General features: G+C 43.3%; 1 protein-coding gene across 2 annotated transcripts; it reads right to left on the reverse strand.

Annotated features, from left to right (window-relative positions):
* Positions 1 to 967: 967 nt before the first annotated feature.
* gtf3c1 (general transcription factor IIIC subunit 1) lies at positions 968 to 25,313 on the reverse strand. Of its 2 annotated transcripts, none has more exons than XM_088936451.1 (37): positions 24,914 to 25,313; positions 24,440 to 24,649; positions 23,030 to 23,206; positions 22,736 to 22,879; positions 22,321 to 22,417; positions 21,526 to 21,649; positions 20,976 to 21,137; positions 20,380 to 20,495; positions 19,511 to 19,832; positions 19,024 to 19,235; positions 18,789 to 18,925; positions 18,370 to 18,523; positions 17,792 to 17,895; positions 17,455 to 17,645; positions 16,894 to 17,214; positions 16,361 to 16,506; positions 15,713 to 15,810; positions 15,536 to 15,632; positions 14,924 to 15,101; positions 14,263 to 14,401; positions 13,391 to 13,526; positions 13,068 to 13,149; positions 12,799 to 12,975; positions 11,803 to 11,963; positions 10,578 to 10,720; positions 10,135 to 10,216; positions 9,615 to 9,727; positions 8,950 to 9,012; positions 8,770 to 8,863; positions 7,756 to 7,928; positions 7,320 to 7,607; positions 6,333 to 6,574; positions 3,248 to 3,534; positions 2,330 to 2,831; positions 2,060 to 2,117; positions 1,705 to 1,900; positions 968 to 1,621 (listed from the first exon to the last, which is right to left on the reverse strand). In XM_088936451.1, exons 1-37 carry the CDS (start codon positions 25,132 to 25,134, stop codon positions 1,409 to 1,411), a joined length of 6,360 nt encoding a protein of 2,119 aa, XP_088792577.1. In that variant the 5' UTR covers positions 25,135 to 25,313; the 3' UTR covers positions 968 to 1,408. The 2 variants fall into 2 exon arrangements, with proteins under 2 accessions (XP_088792577.1, XP_088792576.1); XM_088936450.1 differs by having other exon boundaries at positions 12,790 to 12,975.
* Positions 25,314 to 27,027: the final 1,714 nt, after the last annotated feature.

A 27,027-nucleotide genomic window follows, 5' to 3' on the forward strand; every position in this document is an offset into this window, starting at 1 on the left:
TCTCTGTATCTGGAACCAGCTGCTATTCAAATTGTGCCACAACTATGGACTATGACACTGTCTGACTCTGTTCCTGGAGAGCCTGGTAAGGTCCTCTGTTCTGTTCTAGACCTGAGTAGGCAAACATTCAACCTAATTCTTTGCTGGCTGGAGTTTGCCTGCTCACTCTGTTTTCACACATTTCCTGCAGGAGCTCATCTTCTGGGAGAACCGGCCCTGGTGCGAGCGTGTGTCCCACCTTGGCCCCTGCCTCCGGAGCCTGGACTGGAGGAAGTGGTTCAGAAATGGACCGATGGATTTTCTTACTTCAACACACACCGGCTGTTTCCCAGGTCTGTCATCGGTGATTTCACGCACTTTGGAGCCAAGATAGAAATACTGCAATTCTTACCGTTATGCAGGTAATAAAATTCTGAGACTGTATAACCGGGAGCTCAGAGGTGGAGGGACAGGAATCGGATGGTAGTTCAGGAATATAGAACGCAGCTGAAAGTGATACAGAAACTTTGACATTGCAGACTTCATTATTAAAGGGCTTTTTATATCAGCAATATTGTTCTTGATGGAGTACACAGAATGCACTAATGTTTTTGTAAAATGACAGATTGTTTCTGATTTACTGCCTTAAATGTCTTCAGCATAATTTAAAGCTGTTCAGAAATAACCAGAAGCTAGTAAAATTAATTCCTCATCAAATCCAATTAAAGAATTTTAACTTGAATATATGACATGACTACTGGTCAACAATATTGGTATATCGATAAATATTTTTAGACTACCTTTTCAAACCTAAACGTATCACTTTTTAAAATAACACTGAAAGAATGAATACTAAAAGATTTACAGTGGCATCTTTATTGAAAAATAAAACTGTAATGGTAGCAATATCGAGGGCACTGATGTGAAACTCAGTCTAAGTACAACACTAGCTCATTGATCAGTGTTTTAAGACAGAGGCATTCAAACGTTTTCAAATTGAATTGAGTAATTTATTCATAAGAAAGTTTTGAGATTATTTGAAACTGTAAAAAAATAAACATTTCTATCATTAAACCTTGTCTGTGTTTTTATTATTTCCTAGAGATATTAAATGACATAATAAACCCACCTTACAATATCACAGCTCAGCTTTCTGAACAATTCCAGTGCCAAATAAAATAATCGTTTCAGCAAAGAAAGTGCTGAAAATAGATGACAAGGAACACTATAAATTACAAGAAAAGAAAAGACTTATAATACTTCATAATAAAAGTTAATTTTTGAAAACCCTTTCTTTCGTCTTGGCCGTTAAATCAGCCATCATTGTTAATAATGAAGCTCCACAGCCTATATGTGCGGCAAACTAAATACAGACCATTTTCCTGTGGTCTCCTGCGCCCCTTCCATGTGTTGTATCTCAGGTAGGAGTTTACTGGACCCACTTATTCCAGTTGGGTTCAGATGGGAACACTCTGCCCAGTCGCAAGCAGCAGTCCACTGAGGGCTCGTAAAAGACAGTGGAGGCGGTGCTGGGCTGCAGCTGCTTCTCCTGCTGGTCTGCAAAGTCTTGTCTTGAGAAAAGAGAGGCATGAGCCTCCCTCTTGATGTGCCTCTTCCGGATGCAGCCCATTTCTTCGAGACCCTGGCGCGAGAGAAAACAACAACAGTGTTCCAGTTCCCTTCCTGCAGACATGTCCTCTTAAGCAGAGGCGAGAGTGTTCTCACCTGCAGGAGCTCCAGGACAACAACAGGCTGTAAAACACCACTGTAGTGCTCTATCAGGACGCCCTCTGGGATCCCCGGCCTGCTCATGACGTGGAACAGCAAGGCTTCCAGCATGCCTTTACACACCGGCCTGTTCAGACTGCCGTCCACAATCCGCCACGGCCGGCTCACGAAGCTCACCCTCCCGCACTCGCCCCTGCGCGAATCAGAGGGTCAGTGCTCGTGGTCTTGCGGAAAAGCGCACGAAAACATGTTTACCAAGAGGAAGATGGGATGAAAGAAAAGTGCCGCAAAAGTACTGGAGACAGGAAGGTAATGGTTTTTATTAAAAAGAGCTGAATCTGGAATCGCGTACCTGTCACCCACTGTTTCCGATGTTGTGCTACAGGGGTCATCGTCATCTGTTGGGCCACCTTAATGGTTGACGATAAAAGCCAGTTTTTAGTACTCTTACCAAAAAGTTGGAATTTTGCACTAATGAAAATGTTGGCACAGCATCCAATGTGTGCTTGAGTTAAATCCAATTAAATAAGAGGAATGCAATAAGAAACTAAAGAGAAAATACATCCCATTCACAGACTTCTACTTTCAACAAGACACAAAGAAAGCAGAATGATCTGCTCACCTCCAACATTCGGTTTTGAGGCTGTTCCCTCATGTGAAGCACACATCTGGTCAGTGCTGGATGACACTGCACCGTTCAAAACTGAGCTACCTTCTTCCATCTCTGTATCTCCCAAGTGATCTTTGTTGTTTTGACTTTCCTCATCAATGCTTCTTGCTTGGGGTGTGTTGTTACATTCTTCTGTGCTCTGCGAAGGTTCTGCTCTGTCACAGCTGGACATCCTCAGGCTCTGATCCTGACCTTGTTCCTCTGAATGAACTTTATCCACGGTCACTTCGCTATCAGATTCCAAATGAGGCACTTTTCCAGGAGGCGGGCCCTTCTCCAGACACGGCTCCTCCAGTTTTCTCTTCCTGGCTCCCGATGGGTCCCCACTAACGGCCTTATCCTTTGGCGTTATACTGTTATTTACATGAAGCACCCAGGGATCCAAATACTTGAATGCAACCAGCCGCACTGTATTGCCACCAATTTCGATTATTTCTTCCAAACTGATCAGGTCCTACAATGAAACGGGAAGTGGGATATTTCAAGCTACGTGACCCTAAAAAGACAACGTTCAATCCCCAGAAGCTCAGCTGTGTTCACAATCACTTTCATAATCGGAACATAAGGAGTAAAACGGTTTTAACATCTAGAAGGACGCAGAACAGTTCCGGTCAAATAAAATACAGCACCTAGTACAAGCCTTGCCACACCTTGCTGTGCTGCCAGTAGCTAAACAGACTTACTTTTAACGCCAGAGACGCAGAATAACAGGACTACAGGCACCCTTCACATCTGGGTGTTGGACATACAGGTTTGATCACTACATCTCATATGTGCACAGTTCTTATGAACAGTAAGAGATAACTAGCTGGATGTAAAAGCAGCAGCCACACTGCCCCACTTCCACACAGCACACACATGGCGACTCACCTCGAGGTACTGACATATAGTTCTCGTGCGGCCATCTCCCTTCTCCTCAAACCCAGCAAAGCGCCTCCTCAGCTGGAGCTTGTCGCAGCCATAAAAACGGGAGTCTTCGATAGCGCTGCACACTTCGAGCACCGCCTGGAGGTCCTCGGGGCTGTAGCCGCAGCGGTCGATGCACCAGGACTGGAAGCGTTCGAGTCTGTTCGAATCGTCGCTCCTCGTCAGAAGCCGAGTGAAGCTGCTGGGCAAGCAGGCCTCTCCGTGGACAATCTCATCCAGGAAAGAAGGAGCTGAAAAAGATTTGGAGGGGTGGGGTTTCTTAGAACACAGGGACCGAGGAAGCCACTCCAGCCCCTCTTGCGGGTTTGGTGGTTTAGTAGCTGAGCCATTTCATCCAGCCGTTACTACCAAGTGTCCAGAGTCTGGGCAGCCATGATTCTCGCGAATGGGAATCGTGTTTCCAGTACCCGAACTGTGGGAAGAAGCATTTCCTATTCTTTTTCTGAATGAATTCCTTTTAGTTTACACCTGTGACCCTGTGTCTTCGTTTTGCGTGGAGCACAAAACAGTTCCCTGAATTAATCTCATCTATGCCATCCCCTCAATATTTTCTATACATGAATTCAATCTCCTCTCCATTTCCACTGCTCTGCACTGAAGAGACTTACCTGCCTTAATGTGCCTAACAATTCCCTGGGACTAGGAATACTTTTGTTGCTCTTTACTGAACTCTAGGGCTGTAATATCTTGTCTTTTTTTTGATAACCAAAACTGAACACAACATTCTTGGTAAGATCTTTACTAGCGCATTGTAAAGCTCCAGAACAACTTCCCTGTAATACAATTACACATTTTTTGTTATATTCCCAAGAATTCTACTTATTTAATTATTGCTTCCCCATTGGACATGGATGAATCTATATTGAACCACCCAGATCCCTTAAGTGTGTAGCAGAGAATCACCCACAGATTTTCCTACTATCAATCAAAATTAACTTCCACAAATCAATATTAAATTAGTGGATAATTAAATTAATCATTGTCTGTATGTCTGCCCAATTCATACCTTTACACTACTTTTTGTAACTCCCCTGCTGAGATTTCTTTAATTGCCCGCCCGCTAGTTTTGCATCAACTGCAAATGTAACTAGTTTGCCACACTTTGATATATCAGTATCCAAAACACTAATATACAGGTAGCAGGCAAAAAAAAAAAAAACACATGTAAAGTCTCTTAACGCAGGTTGTTGGGTCACAAAGTGTGGCCAGGACAGCCAGTGTCAAATTCAACAAGAGTCAGAGGTCACGGTCAGTCACCCGAAGGTGAAGGTGAAGAAAGGGTTAAAGGGCACGGCGCGGCTCACTCTCTCAGTCGGTCACATCGCCACCCACACGACCACACCACCGGCCGCATCAGGAGGCTGAGCTCCAGCTCCAGGCACAGAAAATGTGAAGTAAACAGAATTTGGCACAAGTTTCCCTCTATACCAAGGGAATCTTGTGTCTCGCAAACCAACTGTAAATTTCAGATGATCAATGGAATTACTCCAGGTGGACCTTTTTGTCAGCAGCCAGAATAACAGAGCATATTCAGTAACGGCACCGACGCCTGGGATGAGCCCGGGCTCGGCTCGGTCAGCTCAGACTGCTTTAAAAAGGTCCGGCTCAGCTCAATCTTCCCTAAGGAGCCAAGCTGAAGGAAACTGGAAGCCGGGCTCTTTCACAGGGATTTCCAAGAAGCACTCTGCCAGCGGGTCTTTGATCAGCTAAACTTCAGTTAAACTTCGATATGCTCATTATAATCTCAGAATTAAACTTTTATTCCAGGAAAACGTTTGCTAAAATTGAATTCACAAAAGGAAATGAATGCGAGAGTGATTGGACTCAAAAGGTAGATCCTAACAACTGTTATAGTAGATGCGTGTTTAACCCCAGTGTAATTAATGTCCATCATTATGACACCAGAGTGGATAATCAGCTGTTTGTATCAAAGCTGACTGATTCGCTTATATAGTGAATCAATAGAGTAGCGTCTTGAAAAAGTATTCAGACCCTTTAAAAGTTTCCAAACGTCACTGGTTTTACAAATAATACTTTTCCAAGAGTATTTTTTGAGAATACATCTTTTGAGTATTTCTACTGCAAACTCAAGTGCTCAAACAGAAAGATTTTAAAGACAAAATTAGTTCTTTGCCAGCAGACATCTTAAAGAAAGTCAAACAGTCCAATGTGCCGCTTGCAGTACACAGCCCCGGGCTCTGGCAGCTCTGTGTTTACACAGGTGAAAGAAACTGCCCTAACGAGGACACAATCAGCCTCTGCCTCTGCACCTGCCTGCCTGTGAAGTGACTGTCTGAATGTTTCTACAAGACACTCCATCCTTTTATTCTTTTTGATTTGCTATGCATGCTTTGGTATTATACTGTGTGTTTTTAATCCATGTACTACCTGGCATTCTGACTGATTTATTCCTAATGACCTTTAAAGCACCCTCACACGTGGCTGTGACTGTGCTCAACATCATGGCATGAGCTTATTTCTCAGCCTGGGGTGAGGTTGCGGCCCCCCAGTTTGCACAGCGTGTAGCTAGACTACACCAACCACACGGTCTGTAACTGCAAACGAGAAAACAAAACACACATTTTAAAACTTTTTTTTCAAATGCCAAACTCACAAAATGCTACAAAAGAACGGCAAAAAAACATGTTACAAACTGACTCTCGATGTGGCAATCACTTAACAACAGTTCAAGTAGGGGGCTGCGTCAGCAGGCGTAGGCTGCAAAGGAGCAAGTAAAGGTTTATTCCCTGCTCAAAAGAGAAGAAAAGAAACACATTTCGGCTGTGGAGCCTTCTTCAGGTGTGAATCACTGAATCACAAATTAATCATTATCTCTATCTTATCATTGTGATATACTGTTTCTTTTCTTCTCTTTTCAGCATTGGAATAAACCTTTACTTGTTACTTAATAACATTACATTAAGATAGGAAATCATGTAGGTTTTCTAAATGGTTTTCAATACTGTAGTGGAAACCTATATAAATGGAACCTGTGCTTCTTCTCGGCTGCCGTGATTTCTGGACTGACCTGCGGTGAGGAAGTGGCTGTGGGCTGGAGTGCGGCGGAGTTTCAGCTTCATTTGGCAGGAGTTCACCACAATGTTGTCGTTGGGGTTGAGGTTCCGCAGGCTGACGATGCCTGGGGCGCAGTAGCCCTTCATCAGCAGGTAGTTCGTGTGGGAGGCCTGTCTCGCCTTCACCTCAATCTTACGCTTGCTTTCACATTCCTCTGCTTCATCTTCATCCTCCTCATCCATCTCCTTGCCCATGCTGAATAACCATTGACAAACACACAACAGCGCATATCAAACATGTAGAAAAAAAACATCTGTGTGAAAAATATGTTGAGGTTAATGTCTAAACAGGCCTGCTTTAAAAGAAACCTAGTGGATAAAAATGTACTGGGGGTCACTGACTAAAAATGCTGCTCAGTTTACACATTTTAAACAGGTCACAAGAAATGTAAATATACACAAATAGAGTAGACATGGCATTTTATAGGCACGTCCATTACCATCCCTTCTGTAACAGCGAAGCACACGTCACACAGGCTTGTGTTTTTTGACTATCAGGAATTAATTAGGGCTCCCAGGCAGCTTAACCAGTGAAGGTGCTCATTTAGAAGGCAGATCGAATCCCAGATTCCATCACAGATGTGCTGGACTGAGTCGTGTCATAGCCAACCAGATTCTTCAAGTGGCAGCACGCCAGGGGAGTAGGGTGGGCATTAGCACCCTACTTTCCACCCTCTGGCATAACAGCTGGCTCCTCTCCTTTGACTCGCTGGGCACCAGTGAGAGAGATCCCACTCCTGCAATCAGCGCTGATTCAAGTGTGAGGCACGTGCAGCTCGTCTCTAGAGATGGACATGTCACAAGGAGCACTCTGCACCTCCAGATCTCCCACGCTGTCGCCACAGTCTTACAAAAGCTGGGCGAGTATAAAAAATGAACTGAATTCAAACCTTTAAAAAAACAGTAATGACTAGGTCTAGATGAGCATAAACTCTAGTCACCTTTTCACAACCTCATTGTCCACCATAGTGCTATCCACCACCACAATCTGCTCAGGAATGGACACGTCCACGGAGAGCAAGCCCAGGATGAAGAGGGACAAGCTGGCCAGGCAGTGGCCTCCGAGGGCGTCCAGGGAGAAGACCACCTTGCCGGGCTCCGAGTCCACAGCCTCCTGGTCCTGGAAGGAGAAGGTGTTGGCTCTGTCCTCTCTGCCAGCAGACCTGAGCCTCTCCAGGAACTGGAAGGACTCTGTGCAAAGGGAGCTTGGGAAACGCCAGGTGAAGCACCTGTATTGAACAGCAAACAAACAGAAAAGGCAAAGTTTTACTGCTGAACGGATCTCAAGCTACCCTTGAATCATGAATCATCTGAAATCCGAGTAACGACAAGCGACTGGCCCCGCAGGGTCTTACGGGTGCAGGGAGAGGCGCCCACCTGTAGTAAGACTGAGACAGCTGGTAGGACATGGGCACGAAGGGCAGCGCCCGGCTCTTCTTGGGCCCAGACCGGCAGCTGACCCGCCGGCGGTTCACCAGCCCGCGCTGCTGGCACTTCAGGAAGGCCTGGCACAGCACCTCGTCCCGGTACTGGATGTACAGGTGGAACGTCTGGGAGAGCACAAGAGAACACCGCGAGTACACCTGGGCATGCTACAAGCAGGTCCTTTTCCTGAATTGGGAAAAACTGTTTTTTGGAGGGGCGGTTAAGTTTTAACATATGCTCAATGTTAGCGATAGTGGAAATGATTTGAATTCTGCGGATTTTAATCTCTCAACCATTCTGGCTCACAGTTTCAATACAAAAAAACAGCAGAAGGATCTAACAGTGGTGACAACTGACCTGAATGAGCAAGGATAAATTAAACAATGAGAGATGTTCCTTAGGCCTAAAAGAGCTGGCTGTGTTTTTTATAAACTAACAAATTTATCACAACATCAAGCGCGATAATTCTCAGCATCCAGTTCTTGCTAGTATCACCGGATACTGACGGGGACACTATACTGTAAAAAAGATGCCAGCTTTCAGATTAGACATAAAACCGAGATCCTGACTTTCCCTAATCATTTCTCAAAAAGAGGTGGGGTGTAACCCCGGTGTCCTGGCCAAAGTTTCCCCTGGCCTTTACCCATCATGGCCTCCTAATAATCCCCATCTCTGAACTGGCTTCATCACTCTGCTCTCCTCCCCACTGAGAGCTGGTATGTGGGGAGCGTACTGGCACACTATGGCTGCCGTCGCATCATCCAGGTGGGGCTGCACACTGGTGGTGGTGGAGGGGAGTCCCCATTACCTGTAAAGCGCTTTGAGTGGAGTGTCCAGAGAAGCTCTATGTAAGTATATCTAACTGTAGGGGTATTATTATTAAATTCCTGTCCTTTCAGTGCCATTTCAAGAGAAGACAATAAGAACTGGAAAAACAATCACCTAACATGACTGAGGTTTCTTTACCTGAAAAGAGCGACAGGACTTCATTTGTAGATTTGAAAGTGCCAGTGTACTCTGGATGAGATTATTCAGCACAATGGCGTGGATATCTTCCTGGCTAGAATTACAAAATAAAAACAATTTAGAGAGAAACATAGGAAATATTTTCCTAAAAGCAAGTAACAACAGGTATTTATTCAATACCTTGTCAGAATGTCTTGCTGGATTTCTTTTTCAGTTTCATCTTCAATAACATATACACTGAACCTGTGAGGAATTAAACACAAAGGAGTTCATAATCAGTATCAAATATTAACAAATACCATAAAAACTGGCAAGCAAAAGAAAACTATCATTCTACGCATGGATGTTTTTCGAAAAATAAGATACTGCATATTGATTAAATGCTTTTGGAGTCATTTTGTCTGATCAGTTATGAGTGTCATACAGACTGAGACTAACTGCTGCATACGGATGGTGTCTTCATCTATGGATGCCCTGCTAGGCAGACTTCAGTTCCACTCCACACCTGTGACATGAGTTCCACATTTGGAGCTCAGAACCCAGTGAACAGATGTGTGCTTGTCCAGACTGTAAGAGCTAAACCGGAGAGAATCCCACAAGACAGCCACATATCTGGTGCTACTAGCCTGTCACTTTCACATTAATCTGCGCATTGATTTTGCCCACCTGTTTGTTCAATACAATATCTGCTACATAAAATGGTCATTTTCCTGATAAGAACTTTGTGAAAAGTTTCTTCTGATCCTCAGTGTATTATTAAATGAAAGTTTCATTTTTAAAACATTTTAAAAATAATTACTGTTAATATATTTTAAAAATGGGTTACAAAACTTTTTCCAACTCACCTTCTAAAGAGTTCCTCTTTAGTATCTGGGATTTTCAGATCGGAAGTTCCAGCAGAAGAACTAAATTTCTGCCTCAGCACCTCAACAAACTCTTTGAATTCTGCTGCACACACCTATTGTGTAACATTCCAGCTGTTAATCGATGATTTACAATAAATGCCCAAAAAAATCAATTTAAGAAAACCTCCTAGGAAGATTCAAAGACATTTTCCATTTTTTATCTAAGTGAACTTTAAGAAAGATTATTCTATGACATATTGTACAATAAAAGACTAAACAGACAATCATTTTTTGCAAGAACAACCTCTTAGATTACACAACTTTCTTTTCTTTTATATCGATGTCTTTTCAAGCAATACTTTAGTTCCAGAATCACAGATAACCATTAACTCACTCTTAGATTTCAGTTTCAGAAAATAAACAAAAACTTTTCAAATCAAAGGGATCCATTTCAAATCTGAGTGTGAAACTGTAATCTTACATTTTTTTTTCATTGATTTTTCATATTAAAATTAGTTACCTCAGGATTTTCATAGTCATTATTCCTGTTCACAAATGCATCAGCAAGTGGCTTGTCCTGGTAGACTTCAGCCAGGCAAATTCTAAAATTAAATATGGTAGAAGAAGTTTGTACGTTTCCAACCTGTTATAAGTAGGAAATGCACAGTACTCAGCCCCTTTTCACTGTCTGTAAAACCTTTACCAGTCCAAGCAATGGCTGCTCTTAACAAACCATCTTATTCAGCAAGATCTTGAAGAATTAGCATCAGTACTCTAATACAGCAAGTCTTCGCAAATTTCAGTGGGGCTACCCTTTTTACCTAGAAAAAAATCTTTATAGTCATGATTGGTATTTTAACCACTAAAAGACATGAAAACTTTTAAAGCATTGCAGTAAAGGTAAAGGATGTACTTTGTATATACATGACGAATTATCCAGAATATAAAAGCATGGGCACTCACTTGAAGTTGAGGTAGGTCTGAGAATTCTTCATGATGTATCGAGATCTGCGCCCCACTGAAAGAGATGTCTTATCCAAAGACTCTTCAAACTGGGAGTGCAAAAGGTCTCTCACAACTTGCCAAGGAACAAAAGGCTTCTTGATCTGACAAACAGTTGACAGTGCATTTCATAAAGTTAAAAGACACAGTGCACATACTGTAACACAATGTGTGTGAATAACTGAATAAGGGAGGTCAAAATGACAAATAAGGAAATCAATCATGTCTGAACACCCAGTAAGGTCAGTGAGACACAAAATATTAACATGGCCCATTTTTTCTTTCATCTCTGGCACAGAAGGGTTACAAAGTGGTAAACATTATTTACATATTTGCAAACACACAGCACATGTCTGCAATGTGTAAACAACACACAGTTATTCACAAATCTGTGAGAGCCAGAGTCCTGCTGTTAGACACAGAACCAGAACTCGCCCCGTCACTGAGGCTGAGACGCTGCCTGTGACTTTTCTGACAACTCCTCCTTGGGACTGAAGTCCTTCCCAAACAGATGCTAAACCAATGGGACCTCTTTCCCCTATGACAAAGAATGCATCACTAAACAAGGAAGCCTTCTTCTAGCCTCAGTGGACACACACATCCATCCATTTTCTAACCGCTTGTCCACTAACGTGTGGCAGGGCAGCCAGAGCCTGTCCCAGCCAGCAGCAGGCACAAGGCAGGGCACACGCACTCACTCACACCAGGGCCGGGCTGCCCAGAAGCCCATTAACCCTCCAGCAAGTCTTTGGACTGTGGGGGAAACCGGAGCAGCTGGAAACCCATGTGAACGCGGGAAGAACATGCAAACTCCACACAGACAGCCCCCTGAAACTGAACCCAGGGAAATCAGTACTTCTACAAAAACAAAACGTCAGTGCTCAGTCCTGTCAGTCCTCACCTTTCTTGGATGCATTTTGCTTTCTCAGGGCTATAAAGGAGGTGTTTTAACTTATTATTATTGTATTTCAATGTCAAATTCGAACACTGTGATGCCTCCGAGATGGAGCCTTATAAATCCCGACACACTGATTAAACCTGTGGAACGTGTTACATAACACTTTGATCTTCACAGACAGCTGTAGTTCCATAACGTCATTAAATTAATTCCAGCTCAAGAGCACAAGCACCGTCCAGCGCAGTAATGAAGAGAGAGAGAGAGAGAATCTCCCCTCACTGCCCCGACCTTCCTGTTGAGGACGTGGCTGGCGACCCGGCAGAGCATGAGGAAGCCGTCCTCCTGGGCGCTCCAGCACACGCGCTGCCGTGTCATCCTCTGCAACGCGCTGCGGTCCGCCTCGTCGTGGAAGCGCGGCTGTCGGCGGCGCTGCGCCTCCTTCTTCTCTTCTGAGAAAGATGAGAGAAAACGGGTCCATCTCACTGGAGTCAAGACCAAGCGCAAGGGCTTGAGGGGACCTACAGTGGACATATCGCCTTTAAAAGCAACCACCTCGAGAGACAGCACCGTGAGGCAGTTTGCAAGACCCAAACTGGAATATTGTGTCAGATCACAATGAAGAATGAAGATCACCAATGCTTAAAATTACACGCAAATGCAAAAAATTACAAATGCAGACAAAACAAAAAAGTTTCAAGTTTCAAAAGCACCCAAAGTGGCCGAGTCCCTGATTTCCTTGGGGAAGGTGTAACCAAGCAGGGTCACATTAATGATAGTTTTGGCTACTAATGTTCCTTTAAATCAGTTTTGATTGCATTTTAGATAATCTTGTGTAGAAAAACAGCTTAAACACTGCATTTCTGATCTTTCTCATCGTACACGTACGCCACCGTTTTATTCTGAATATTGCAAGGTAGATCTCGTGTTCAACGACAGGACATTACTGCAAATACGAAGCAACAAAAGCACCTCAATTAAGTTATCAGAAGCATGACATGCTAGTCACACAGGATGTGAAACAAATCAAAAGCAATCTGTCAAAAGACAACTTATGTTAGTTGAATAAAGTCATGAAGATAAAAACACATAATCTTGTTTCACATTCAACAATTTTACATGCGCGGTTTTGATAAACAGACTGAGCTGACTCTAAACACTTTCAAAGGGAATTTCATGATCACAAAATACCAAAAATCAGAAGCCCTGAAATTTTAGTAGAAAGCATTCATCATCAAATTTCATACATGTAATTGAAATTTCAATCAAGAAGATTACCTTTCTTACCCTTTGTCTTTCTCTTCCCTTTTTTCTCGGTGCTCTTTTTCAGTCTCTTGCGCTTCTGCTTTTTCCCACCGCTGACTCGCATGTTTCTGGTGTCATTCTGTTGATTTTCAATCAGAACTTCATCCTCTTTCATGACGTCTAGGAGCCTGGACTCCACTATTCTATTCACCACGCTGCCTGAAAGAAGAAAGTAACAGACGTCCGTCACATGACTCCATAACACAGCAGCAAACCCAAAATCCAAGGTAAAAAACAGCAGCATTTCTTACTCTCAAAAGAAAGAGGCAGAGGATGTTTCCTCAAAAAGGTTTTCAGCCTCAGTGTAGGTCTTCCATCAAGAGTGCCACTACCCTGCACGGATGAAAAAGAAAATATTACTGGGGAAAAAAACAATTTAAATCCCTTATCAAAGCCATTTCATTTTGCCTGTATGAACAAAATTCAAGGGCCACTGAAATCGCTGCGTTTCCACAAACTGTTGCAAGATCAAAAGAGATATTCTCATACTCATCCTCAAATCATCAAAACACTAAACAGATGCTTCAGCTTGCTCTTTTAAATATGTTTTTAAAAAAAGCACGGCGCAACTCACGCTCTTTGTCTTGTTCAGAATGTAACTCGTCCAAATCCAGTTGCGTTTCAGGTGGCTAAAGAAGCTGGAGTCCAGCCCTGCGGCACCTTGTCCGTCCCCGGGGATAAGTCCTTCGTCTGTCACTTCGCGGCTCCCCCTGCAAGAACAGGCAAAACCCACACGTGACCACAAAGCCCCGTGACAACTGTGCTGCGGCTCCCAAGTACCTCCAGTGTGACACGAACACTCGGCGATGAACCATGCATACACATCTTTCTTCAAGAGAACAGTTCTAGCAATGCTCCAGTGCCACATTTCATCTTGGAAGATGCTAAATGGGCATTCTTTGCAAAACTGTGACCAAAAATCAAAAACTAAAATAGGCTGATGGCATACGCGTCCAACCCATTTACAATGGCAGACCTACTGCTTCAGACGAAGGCAAGAAAACTGATGAACCCCAGTAAACTGGCAGAGCTTAAGCAAGCTGAGCAGGTTGGCGAGGAAGAACGGAACTCAAGATGCAACTGCTGCCAAAGCTTCTTCCGTCTAGTGTTGACAAGTCACGCAAGAAACATTTACGTTTTTATTTCTTCATTAACGTTTGTGTGGACTGATCGCTTTTCACCCGTGGTCAATGTGATGAAGTTTTGAATAAAAATATGTACTTCAAAAAGAATCACCAAAATGGAACAGCATTGGAAAGATATTCAATAATTAGAATTCCAAAACATCTTAGGGTAACTAACTAAAGAGTTTGTTTTGAAACAGTTACTTATGTAGTTCATCTTCCAAAGAACTATGTTTTTGCATAGTTATGGAGCCTTGAAAAGTGCTTTCAGGAGTGTCTACATTAGTTCTGAGGATGCTGACCCATGCTGCACCTACACTACCTTGCCAGTTCAGTCATTCGAGAGAGGTCTTTGCTGGACTGCTTCTCGGCAGAGAATTTGGTTTCCATTGCTGAATCTGCAGTGTTTACCCGGTCTTCTGGGGCAGAGCTCTTCTTTGCCCGAGGGCATCTAACAACACCTGCAATTAATGCCAGCAGTTAAATGCACGAATTTAACAATAACCAGTTTTTGTTATTCACACCAATCTGGAAGACCCAGTTGCTTGTCTTTATGTCTTGGCAGCACAATTGTCTATACCAGGTCGGATGGGTAAGACAAATTAATGTTCATTAAAAATCCCGTGGGATTATTGAAAGAAAAGGGGAATGAGGACCCTGCTGTGTAATGGGCTGTTGGTGCCACACTTCCACCAGGTGGGTACTGCTCTTCAGTGTTTGTTGAAATGTGCCATTCCCTACATTAAAGAGCCTTGGAATCTTGTGGAATGAAGAGTGCTCTAAGAATGCAATTCATAATTGTTACAATTATAATTAGTATTGCTGTGGTAACACTTGCTGTGATATTTGAATAGGGGAAAGATATTTCTTTAAAAATAGGGAGTTGCACCAATGTTTTGCTCAAAGCATCACCAGTTTCACAGCTGGTCACAATTACGCAAGAATGAACCGGGCTGTGAGACTGGAGCAGCAGGACACTGTACCTAAGGGCGTGTTCAGACAGACACACTGCATATCAAACCAGAAGTTCTTCACATCCTGCAAGGTGTTGAAAGTATAAAACCGCCTCTCAAAAGGGCGATTTCCCCGGACCAGGTTATAGTGTGGCTCACAGGAGGTGGTATCCACAATGGTGGCTTTTCTCTTGAGATAAATAAAGACCTATAGGAGAGAGAAACAACAGAATAAACCTCACTACGGACCACATTTATTTTTGTTCCGAAAACAAAATTCTAAATCCTGGATCTAAACTGTATCTTTAGATATGTTTCACATTTATTCAAGAAAAAAATATTGAAATCAGCTTAAACGGGAGTATATTAACAACCTCCCAAACAACAATTTCCACACCATAATCTGAAATATATAACCTGCACCCAGACAATTCCGAATAATCTGCAGAAAAGTTCACTTGGTATTTTTGTCCACATCACTTCACCTTATGTACGGTTAGAATTAGATCAGTAATATTCAATAAAAGAAAGTATGCTTCTAATCAGCTTTTTCTTACATTTATTTCATTCATTCTTTATCTACAAACAGAACATGGAGAACGCAGTTACCATTTTAATTTATATATATATAATTAAGACTACCTGGTCTTTGTCTTGAAATTTTTCTGAAGGTCCAAACTGGAGAAGCCCCATGTAGCACAAACGTTGCATGCTCTCGTAAAAGGAAAATATATACTTCCTGTAATTACAAAAGCATGACTACATTTAAGTTCCTTCCCATAACTTGCGATTTTCAACTACGAAAAGACGAGAAAGTACCTCTTATACAGAAGCTGTTTCTTCATCTTCCCTGGCAAGAACCTGACGAGATAATGCTGTTTGATGGGATCATTGAGAAAGTCCTCCAAGCCATCCACCTTGTTTCACGACGCAAGAGAAAACCAGAGTCATCACCTGATCACCCCGTACAGCAGCTCAGGAGACACTCAAGAGAATCCTCGGTCTTTATTAATGAATTTGGGTTTATAATAGCATCAGTTGCCTTTTAGAATTAAACTGCATTAGCAAAAATTCAAACATAAAAGAATTCAAAACATTATTCATACCAGTTACAGTAATGCTAGCCATCTGAACTCTGACCTACAGTGAACTTCCAGAAACCTCACTACTTCCTACATATTTACACTCGTCACTACCATTTCAAACCCAAGGTCTTAATCATGATTCCAGTCGCTGAAAATGAAAACTCTTCTTTGTTCTGCTCATGGCTCAACATCATAAATATTCAGAAATACAGAGGTAAAATCAAATTTTTTTTTTTCCCCCCCAAAGACTGATCCCACATCTTCAAAGAGGCTTCAAGAGGCTTGGCTGGATATTCACAATATTGTTAACCTGGTCTATTTAAAAACACAACTCGGAGCTGGAATTGAACAAATTCAGGAATTTGAGAGCCCGTATTTTTACCTTGTAGCTGACTTGGAAGATCTGGATGAAAATGGAGAGCGGCAGGCAAAGCAAAATATCACTTGTAAGCGCCCATCCGTAGCCGAACTCCCTGTGGATGGGGGTGGGGGGAATATACCTCTTCCAGGACAGATCGTCCACGTACACTGCAGGGCGGAAACACAAGCCGTGAGCAGAGCTCCTGTCCCGTTCACATCACGGAAAGAAAGAAGCACCATGTTGCTGGATTTCCATCCGGATGAAATTGGAAAAAAAAAACAAGTTTTAAGTTTTCACCACGGAGAGGAGGGGGGTAACACCCGAGTGTGTACGACAAACGTGAAAACTGCAGCAGTGCTGAAAATCAAGTCCTCTTAAAGTGCAAGAATAAAAACAAGAATCAGTTTCGAAACGACACTGGCTCTTGTTTTCCACTTGTTTAGACACAGTTCACCATCATCCCTTGAGAATTTAAATGAAAGACTCAGCCAAAGAGAGCATCATGTCCTGACAATTGCTGGTAAGGCAGACTGGACTAGATGGCTGTGAATTACCAGTTTTGTCGACGGATGACTGATCTTTCTCAGCACCTCCATCAGTCCCGGAAGGGCACTCGCTTTCTTTAGCCACCTCCTTTTCTTCGCTCACGCCCTGCGACGCTGCTTCCTGGTTGGCTGCTGCCGACTGCGGGGCGCCCTGATTGGCAGGGCTGCCGTGTCCTGGCTCCTCGTCCCGCCCCTCCGGCACCAGGGGCTTCAGGCTCTGGCTCTCGTCCCTCAGAGGATGGCCGTACATGAGGTACCACAGGAACAAGTGCACCAGCCTCAGTCTCAGCATCTTAGGCTGAAAGCCCAGCGACCGGCCTAGCCCTGGAACTACAGAGCACATGTTCTACAATCAAACACAGCCCCGCCAGAAAAACACACACTTCTAAATAGTTTAAATGCTAAATGCTAAAATTTTAAATTTTGCTCTCATCGCTCCATTTCAGCATGAAGCAAGGAAATCATATAAAATTTACATAAAATAACAGATCTCAGGCAGTAGTGAAGAGTGAAAATGAGGGCATTTCAAGAAGCTAAAGTGAACACTGGCACTTGAGGGTCGGTGCTCACTGATGGTGGGCTGGAAGTTCTTCAGCTGGGAGACTCCCATCTTCTCATCAGTCTTGCTGGCTGCTGCTCCCGATGAGCCCTCTCCCTTCCTCAGCTCCTCGGGAGTCGGAAGACCCTCCCTCTCCTGGTCTCCCCTGTCTCTCGCAGGCCCAGACTCGGCACTCTCTGTCTGAGCCAGTCCAGGTTTAACTCTGTAGATTGAAATTTAAGAAAATAAACGAAAAAAAGAACCTTATAAAGTCACAACAAAAGAACGTCCAACATCCAAAAAAAGAAAAGCAGGAAACACTTGGGCTCCTATGTGCATTTCTCTGTACCTTCAAGGAAATATTCTTACCGATGAGCTGAGTAAGAGCTAGAAATTCGGAATCGAATTTGTTCAATGGCACTTTTAACCAAAGGATCATCTTGAAGAATGGAGGGGTGAACCACGAACTCCACCTGCAGATACAAACGCACCAATATCCGTCAAAGTCCCATTTCAGAAAGAATGATTCTACAGATAAAAGATTCTGTAGCTGTACTTGGTGTTAATGCTTTTGCATGCCCACTTAAGTATAGATTTATATCTACATTTATATAATATATAAATTATACTATATCCACAATAAAATACAATGTCATTTGTTCCTATTTTATTTTGAAAGCTTTGGACACGTCACATCCATGGAACAGGTGGTACTGTGGTCAGCGTCACTGCCTCAGCAGCTGTCTGAACACGCTCCTCCTCCCTGCAGGAGTACGAGTACTGCCTCTAAGACTTAGGACAAGACTGATGAGAGCTGAAAACTGCACGTCTTTGTTTCAGGAAGTACAAAAAAGACTTTCAGCTTATTGTAATACCGACATGATCTACCGCCTCCTCACTCTGTGCCTGGGCAAACACATTCTAAGAACGAACACTTTCAGAATGACCTTTTTACTGACGCCGTCTTGTATGATTGTTGTGCGATACAGTCTCAGCAGTCCCTCCTGTGAGAGCTTACGCACAAGTCTCAAAATGGACTTTTTGCAACATTTGGTGACGACTCCATCCTGTTTTTCTTCATCCATTATCATTTTCTGCAACCTAAAAAATGATCACAGAATTCAACCATTCACTGAATGAAATGTAAGCTCAGTTACTGACTTCATTCTGCAAGAAAACCATAAAAACAACTAGCTTGCATGATTTTCATACATAAGCTCACTTCTAAAAAGTGGATAAGAAACCACAAAACAGCTGTAATGGGCTTTAACATCTTTTTTTAAAACAATCTGTTTTTAATCCATGTTCAAAAGTGAGCTAGTGCCCTCTGCTTCAGAACTACAGAGATTCAAAAAACGTTTCTTACGTGTACAGGTTTTCGATCAGCTTGAGGCTCCTGACAGCTTCTATTATCAGATTCTTGCGTTTCAGCAGCCTGTATGTCTCATGGGGCCGCTCCAGAGACTTAGACTTTGACCTCTTCTTTGGCACTACATCAAGATCCTAGGAAAAAAAACAAACATTTCAAAATATTTTATAAAGATCAGGTCCGAGAGCATCGCAAAGTATCTTAAGACAAATCTTACAATTGAAAACCACACCTTTGATTGATCCATCGTAACTTCTTCAATAACAGTAACGCTCCCCTCGTTGTCTACTGAATGAAAGCTGCTGCTCTGATTTGCTGCTTGCTCCGAAAATGCCATGCTGATGTCAGAGTTATCCAGAGTTGCATGAATATCTTCTTTTCCTATTGTGGTTTCTGCCAAGTCAGGATTATCACGTCGTCTTTTCAAAGCAGGTACATTTAATTCTGAAATCCGGGAAAAAAAAGGATTGGTTAAACCATTAAAAAGTCATTAAAATCTTATGAAATTCATATTCTCAATCTGAACGTAAACTAAACGTCAAAGTGGACATTGATCCATCTGCTCCTTTACTTCCAGAATTCCTCACATCTGTAATTCCTGAGGAACATAATTACATCCTGGATGTGTATGTTTGGAAGTGCACTGAATTATCTGCTTCTTTGTGAAATGAGAAGTTGGTTCAGGGGGTGAAGCAGAAGGCTGGCACATTAGATCTTACTTTTATTTGGCGTCGAGTGCTGAACAGCATGACGGCGTCTGGACTTTCGGAAGAGTGACCTGGTGTTGACCTTCAACACTCTGCGCCGCGCGGCCCTGCCGGCGGCCGCCCCGGGACCCTCCTCCTCCTCCTCCGCGCTGGAGAGGCCCGGGGAGAGGGCGCCCTCGGGCCGCGCGCACCGCGCCGCACAGCCGCTGCCCGTCGTCAGCTCCTCGCTGCGGGCCTTCTCCTTCTCGAACTGCTGGATCAGGCTGCTCTGCCCCACGTGCGTCCGGCTGATGTACTTGGTGGTACGCTGGCGGCCCTCGTCCTCCATGAAGCCCTTTCACCCAGCAGGTCGGAACAGGGTGTCAGCCCAGGCAAAGCAAACAGTTAAACTCTCTCAGCTGCCAGAAGTCATCACCTATCCGTGTCTTTTCAGCCTCAGAGCTGGAGTCTACTCCAGGGAACAAGGCAGGGCTACAGCCAGTCCACTGCAGGGCAGACTCACACATTCACCCACAGGCACACCAAGGGCAATTAGGACATTTCAGAAACAACATGCTTCTGTTGGGAGGAAACCAAAGCCACCAGTGAAAAGCCAATGTGGACACAGGAACATGCAGACTCCACACCGAAGGTGTCTTAGACTGGAATCAGATCTAAGACTTAGGAGCTGTGCAGTGGTGGCCATGCCACTCATAAAAGTGATATTTTTTTCTTAGCTTTTAACAGCATGCACAAAAAAATACAACAGTTTGTGTAAAGATCCAATTTCAAATATTCTACGGTGCAGAATTCAAAAGCATGTAACAATGCCACCTCCAACAACTCAGTGACATTACAGTCTGCACTTGTGTACCTGCAAACAAAAAGGCACAACGTCCTACCTTGATGAGCTCGTATCGTTCCAGAAGACGACATATCATACGCGCTTCCAGTTTTCCAATATTCATATGTCTTCTGACTTCTGCCTGGGAAATTCCTTTGGTTCCTCTGTTCTCAACTGTTTATCAATCACATAACATTAAAGAATGCATTAAATAACAATCTAAGAATACGATTCAAAAGCTCTTAATTTTTAGCACTGCCCACATCTGTAATAATGAAACCATTTAGTGTGGGAGTAGCTGCCCACACCAGGGATTAAAATGTGCAGAAATATGTCATGTTTAAGTCTGTACCCTGCAGAGGTTGTGTTTTTTTCACTTAGAGATTCAGTGAAACATGCAATTTGCCCAGAAAGTTCGAGAGAACACTCACGCAAACACACAAACACTGGGAGAACATGCAGATTACACATACACAGGTGCCCGGGTCAAAAACTAAACTCAGGGCCTTGCACCTCTTAGGCATTTGCACAAAACACCATCACCATAATCATCCACTTCTCTACACTTAGAACAGAATCAGTGGTGCTCTGACAAGTTAACATCCTTGCCTTTTAACACACCCAGAAGCAAACAAAACGGCAGACTAAACGTACTTATTTCAAAAGCCTGAGTGAGCATGTCTCTCTCCCAGAACCGCCCGTTTGATTGGGCACTCTTCCTGGCGCCATCCTCCTCCTCGTTATCGTCCTCGTCATCCTCCACCTTCTTCCTGTACTCCTTCAGGAGTTTGAGGCAGCGCACAGTGACATCCGTGCCTGAGGGAAGAAAGATTTCCTGGGATTCATGCGAGCTCTCCAGTCTAAGACGGATTCTTTACTCATGTGAGGAACAACCCCACTGGTTTCACACGACACTTTCAGAGAACCGCCTGCTGTGCTTTTCTGTCAGTATTTACAGCAGGAAAATTCTTTTCCTTTTGATTCCTGTAAGTGAAATGGCAGCTGACAGGATCTTTGTTGCAGAACTTGATGCAGGTTCAGCAAAGCCTGAAATCAGGAAAGATATCCTTCTCAAAATGCCATCCAGGATTCAGTACAGGTGTTACGACAGAGCCAACATGCAACAGGTCTTTAACTGAAACAGCTGACCTCCGAGTTCCACATCTCGCCATGAGGCACCCAGAGCAGCTCGTGGCAGGCGTACCTTTTTTTGTCTTGCACGGCCCCCCCTGGGGGTTCAGCTCCTGCAGGGGCACGGTGACAGTCTGAGCCAGGCCTGCCGTGCACATGTACTGGTACATCCTCTTGAAGGTCTTCTCACTGACGCCCTGAGCAAGCACACCGCGGAGGGACGCCACGGCCCCCCGGTTTGGACATTGCACGATTAGAAAGCAAGCTTTAAGTGCATTGTTTCCAAAACAGAATACAAGCCGATAAGGAGAAGGAATGAATTATCCATAACTGAAAACCATAATTGTGGAAGACTTTGAACATATATAGAAGTCTTGATCCAGCAGGCCTCTGCTTTAGCGTGATAATGGATGGTGCTAAAGACATTCCTGCACTGCCACAAGGAGGGGCTATTTAGGAATAAAGCTCAATACATAACGAAATACAATGAAATAAAAAGCTTTCTCCACCCCAAATATTTTAGAACATTTCCTGATCTTCACCACTACTTATAAACGCATTATTCAAAACGTGTACTTGCTAAAAACAATAACCACAACATCATTTTCACAGTAAGTAAGTGCACAGTACGGTGTGTTTTGGTCATGAATACTGCCATTACACAACATCACATGGATATTGTATAATCCATGCACAATATGGACAGCATAGGAAGCCCTAGATCAGGGAAAAACACATGAAGCAAAAATGACCATTGGTACTGCATATGATGCATTTAATTTAAAAACTGTCAATATATACATCATTTTTATCATTTCCAGTATTTCATATTTAAAGCAATCCCCCGGGTGATGTTAGTGCATCTTACCACTTCCTCTTTCAGGCCATTCATGATGGCCATTCTATCAGGTTTGGCTGCCAAGACATTGGAGACTCTTTCCATAAGAATGTCATACTTGCTCCTCCTAAAACAATGATCAGAATACCTCATTTAACAACACACATTTTTAAAGCTCCTTGTGTAAGAGAATTGCAAAGTCTCAGTTCTGTTGAGATTTAACTGCTAGAGACGAGTACTCATTTAGTTGTATATGACAGTTTGAAAACACCGAGCCAGGTCCAGGAATGAAGATTCAATGGCCAGAACTAGGGGGTGACATAAGGGTTTCAGAAGAGCCATTTCATTCTGGCTTGACAGGAAAAATACTTTGAAGGCAGCGTAACAGATTCGCTCTTCGTGACTCTCACCCACGTGCTACCCTGCTGAAACACTTCAGGTTTACCTGTCGATGTGAAACCTCTTTAGCAGAAGAAGCACAGAGTGCTGCTGGCTCCCACTGGGCAGCCGGATGACATGTGACTGAAGAGTGACCAGGCCGTTTCTGTCCAGCACCTTCCTCAGATAGTGCAACTTCCTCGCATCGGTTCTGCAAATTGATGGAAATTGGAAATGTGAAATTCTAACATTCATACAGATCGAGGGCTGCTACCCTTCTTGTTCTGGGCATTTCCTTGTTGCCAGTGAAAGAATTAAAAAACACTATTTTTCAGATGAGAGGACAGTCGTGTGCTTTTACTTGAAGGCTTTGCAGTGCAGGTCTCTCTGCAGCTCGCCCTGCCAGCGAGACCTCCCCAGGCGCTCCAGGATGCAGTAGGAGTAGTCCGGCAGCGTCAGGTCCGGGTCGCCCTCCCAGCCGATCAGGGCGCGGAAGCGGACCCTCTGAGAGGCCACCAGCACCAGCTGCTCGTCCCACCTGAGGGCGATGGACAGAGGACCTTCACTCGCTCCGCGCCGGCGCGGCTCGGCCACTCGGCACCGGGAGCCGCTCGCCTCGCACGCAGGACCGCTGAGCCGAGCTCAGAGGAAACGAGAAGACCACAGGTAACTCTAAAGCCCTACGTCTCGGGTCACGAGGTGTCCAGTTCAGCTTCATTCGACCAGTTTGACACCTTCAGGCCTGAAGGCTCAGCAGGTTTGGATCCCCTGCGCTCAGGCTTCTTTAAAACATTCAGGGAACTCGGAACATGGGCACTTAACTGTTAATCATCTCCCAAAAACATGCGCAAGTCAAACGACTGCCTTCACAGGTGCTGAAAGTCAAACAGAATACAGAAGCTAACACGCTCTTTAAAAAAACATTGTTTTTTTCACAAAATGTGGAGGCAGGAAAAAGGAAACATGTGGCGCCAATCAACCCTTCATCAGCGCACTTGCCAAACATTCAGTCTCCATGTCCACATAAATATTCAACTATATCAATATCGAAGCCATAAAGTAACAGATCACAAAATACAAATCTGTCAAATCAAATATAATCCAACAATTAAAACTAATTCTATATCTAGCTAGACAATTAACATTTTATCTCAATATGCATGTGTGCCAGTAAACGAATGTAAACATTTTAGAACACAATAAACAAAGCACAAACATACAATCATATTAAAAAATAAACACGTGTTTAAAATGTCCACAGATTTTACTGAAACAATAAGTTGACAGTAAACAACAGGAGTAAATCTAAAAAAAACACTGATAGAGCTGATTTTTTATTAATATCAAATGGATTTATGTTCCTATTTATGTATACGAATCCAGGAAACTTCTTTCTGGGGCAGTAATTAAAGTTGACCTTCACCCTTACTAGATAAACAGTTTCAGTACACCAAATTCTGGGAGAGAATAGTTCAGGACTATATGCCATGATTCATAAACGTGTTTGGCGTTGAGGATATTCAAGTGACATTATAGACTGTTAAATCTATCAAATATAGTCCTCACCTACAGTTTGTAAGTGCACCAATTAAGGCTTGACAGCTGCAAAACAACAGCCTCCAATTTCAATGTAATATAAAATATTCAGAGTAATACTGGCTTCCTTCAATCCTGTTGACATTTAATAATGGCCCACACTTACCATTTTAAACTTGTAAACCTTTTTTCACAGACAAGACTGTAGTTATAGACTTGGACACTTTAGACTTGCCTTTGAAATGCATCTTCTAGTGTACAGCACGGCTGCAAGTCTGCACTCCTTATCTGAGATGTTATGTTGATCCTCTCGTTGAAGAACCGACAAGATCCTTTGATTCCATGTTTATTGTCGAAAACGATGTGGACAGGGTAAATGTCTTCTGACGAACCCATGTCCCTTCTAATCTCCTGAATTCCAGTTTCTGGATCAATTTCCTTAAATCTGGAAGAAAAACAAGCACATACATGCATATATATATACACATTAAACAGATATACCGTGTACAAAGAGATGTCAGAACGAATCACTCCGTTGACTTACGTTTCAAGTAAGTAAACTGCACAGAATGACAACTACTATTAAACTATCACAATCATCAGCTGCACAACAAAAACTGAAAGCAGTTATTATCCTAGGTGGACCATTATACTGAAGCCCAAGCCTGAGTAAACACAGCTGGCAACCTGCACACTCGCATGAACTTACCTGTCCACCAGCACTAGAGGCGGCCTCTTCTCCGGGAGCTCGTAAAACTCGATTTCAGGATTGCAGACCAAAGACTGCCAAAGAAACTGCTTTGATGCAGGGTCCAGGTTCAGAGGGAATTTGGGAATCCGGTTTTCCACCCTGAGCCAGAGCGCAGGGATTGTAACACCGTCCAGCCCTTCGAGAGCCACTTCATCCACCAGCATCTGCAGCGCATCCATCGCGACAGACAGACCTGACACCGCCCGCAGCGCAGGGCGAGAGACAAAAACTACCACTACTTCACTGGCTTAATAGGGGAAAGCGACAAAAGTCACCCACTTTTTAATTATTCTCTTTCATGACCATGACAGCAACATCAGACTCCTGCTCTCTCTTATCGCACTGTTGACATCGTGCGCATGTGACCATACACACGCTGACCTTTGACCTCGCGTCTTACGTTTTACGTACACGCCTTGTGCGTGCCGTAACGGTGACCTCATCAACCCAACACCGGGACGCCATATTTGAAGCGCTGTACGGCATGTTTTTTCACTTGTACAGGGAGGGGGTGCCGGAGCTGTCAAGCCCGGTGCATAAATTCACATTCTTCATACAAGTAATTAGCCTCAATCTGGGAGGATGTTTGGGCTCATTACCGAGTGAAAAACAAACCTACCACTTACAGGTAGCAGGGGAACTGCATGAAACTGGAGAATAATAGAAATAGACTGTCTCATTTCTCCAAACTCCAAAGCTTTACCACCTCCTCTGGTAGTAAACTGTTGGAGTTGAAAAATTAAATTTAAAATTAAATCAACTTAAAATTAAAATAAATTATTTTATTTGTATCTATGAAGAACATTTTAAAGAGACAGAACAGCATCCTGAGGCAAAGCATCCCCACATCTGTGTGTTGGTATGAGGTTCTTCCTGTGGAATACTGGGTTTGCTTTACGCCAGACATAATGGGACCCACGTCGTCCGAAAAGCTCCACTTTTTACTCATCTGTCCACAGAACATTCTCCCACAAGGCTTGGGGATCAACCAGGTGCTTCTTGGCAAATGAGAGACCAGCATTTTTGTTCTTCTTAGTGGGCAGTGGTTTCCGCCTGGCTACTCTCCCATGAAGCCCATCTTTGCCCAGTCTCTTTGTGATCGTGGAGTCATGAACACTCACCTTAGCTGAGGCAAGAGAAGCCTGAAGTTCTTTGGATGTTTTTTAGGATCCTTTGTGACTTCCTGGAGGATGTTACATTGTGCCCTTGGAGAAATTACGGCAGGCCGGCCACTCCCGGGGAGATTCCCTATTCTTCCAAGTGGAGGTTATGGTTCTCATTGTGGTTCGGTGGAGTCCCAGAGCCTTTGAAATGGCTTTGCAACCCTTTACAGACTGATAAACAGCTTTTTTTTCTGATTTCTTCAGGAATTTCTTTTGATCGTGGCATAATGTGCTTGTTGAATTCTTTGTGCTGGCAACTTGACTCTGACGGTAAGGGTCAAAATAAGTGAGGTTTATACTGAGCAGGGCTGGCTGTGTTCAATCAGCTGACTTTATTCCTTTAATTAAGTTGATTTAACTAGGGGGCAATTACTTTTTCACACAGTGCCAGTTGGTGTTGGATAACTTTGTTCATTAAATGAAATAAGTAAAAAAAAAAAGTGTTCACTCAGGTTCCCTTTATCTGTTATTAGACTGAGACCTGAAAACATTTTCAGAAATTTGGAATAATAGAGGAAATCAGGATGGGGGCAAATACTTTTTCATGGCACTGTAGCTGTTGCTAAAAACCTAACGAAAAAAATCTAAGAAGTTGTAAAAACATTTTCATGCTCCAGATACCTATAATTATGATTACTTATAATTATTCCTCTAGAATGCTTCTCCAGTAGAGCTGACAAACATGAAAAATGTTAACAAAAGGCTAACTGCTTTAGATACTGGAATTCTCATCTCAGGCCATTGCCTCATGTAATATGTTGGCAAAACATTAAGGGTTTGATAGTTCCTTCAGCACAGTAATGCACAGAGGTGCTGACAAATTGTGGTGAGGTGTTCCATCACTTGATCTGGTGTATTACTGCAGAACTCCACTTTGGAAACAAATGCAAACCAAAGAGTGCCTAGACA

This window comes from Atractosteus spatula, chromosome 18 (genome assembly GCF_055471065.1).
Source record: "Atractosteus spatula isolate fAtrSpa1 chromosome 18, fAtrSpa1.hap1, whole genome shotgun sequence".
Taxonomy (NCBI): Eukaryota; Metazoa; Chordata; class Actinopteri; order Semionotiformes; family Lepisosteidae; genus Atractosteus; species Atractosteus spatula.

Excerpts from the sequence above, each read along its gene's own strand:
- gtf3c1 (XM_088936450.1), bottom strand. The coding sequence starts at position 25,134 with ATGGATGCGCTGCAGATGCTGGTGGATGAAGTGGCTCTCGAAGGGCTG. Across the intron at positions 17,896-18,369 it reads AAGACGGCGTCAGTAAAAAG|GTGGAGTTCGTGGTTCACCC; the intron begins GTCATTCTGAAA and ends TTGTATCTGCAG. Across the intron at positions 2,118-2,329 it reads CTCAAAACCGAATGTTGGAG|GTGGCCCAACAGATGACGAT; the intron begins GTGAGCAGATCA and ends TCAACCATTAAG.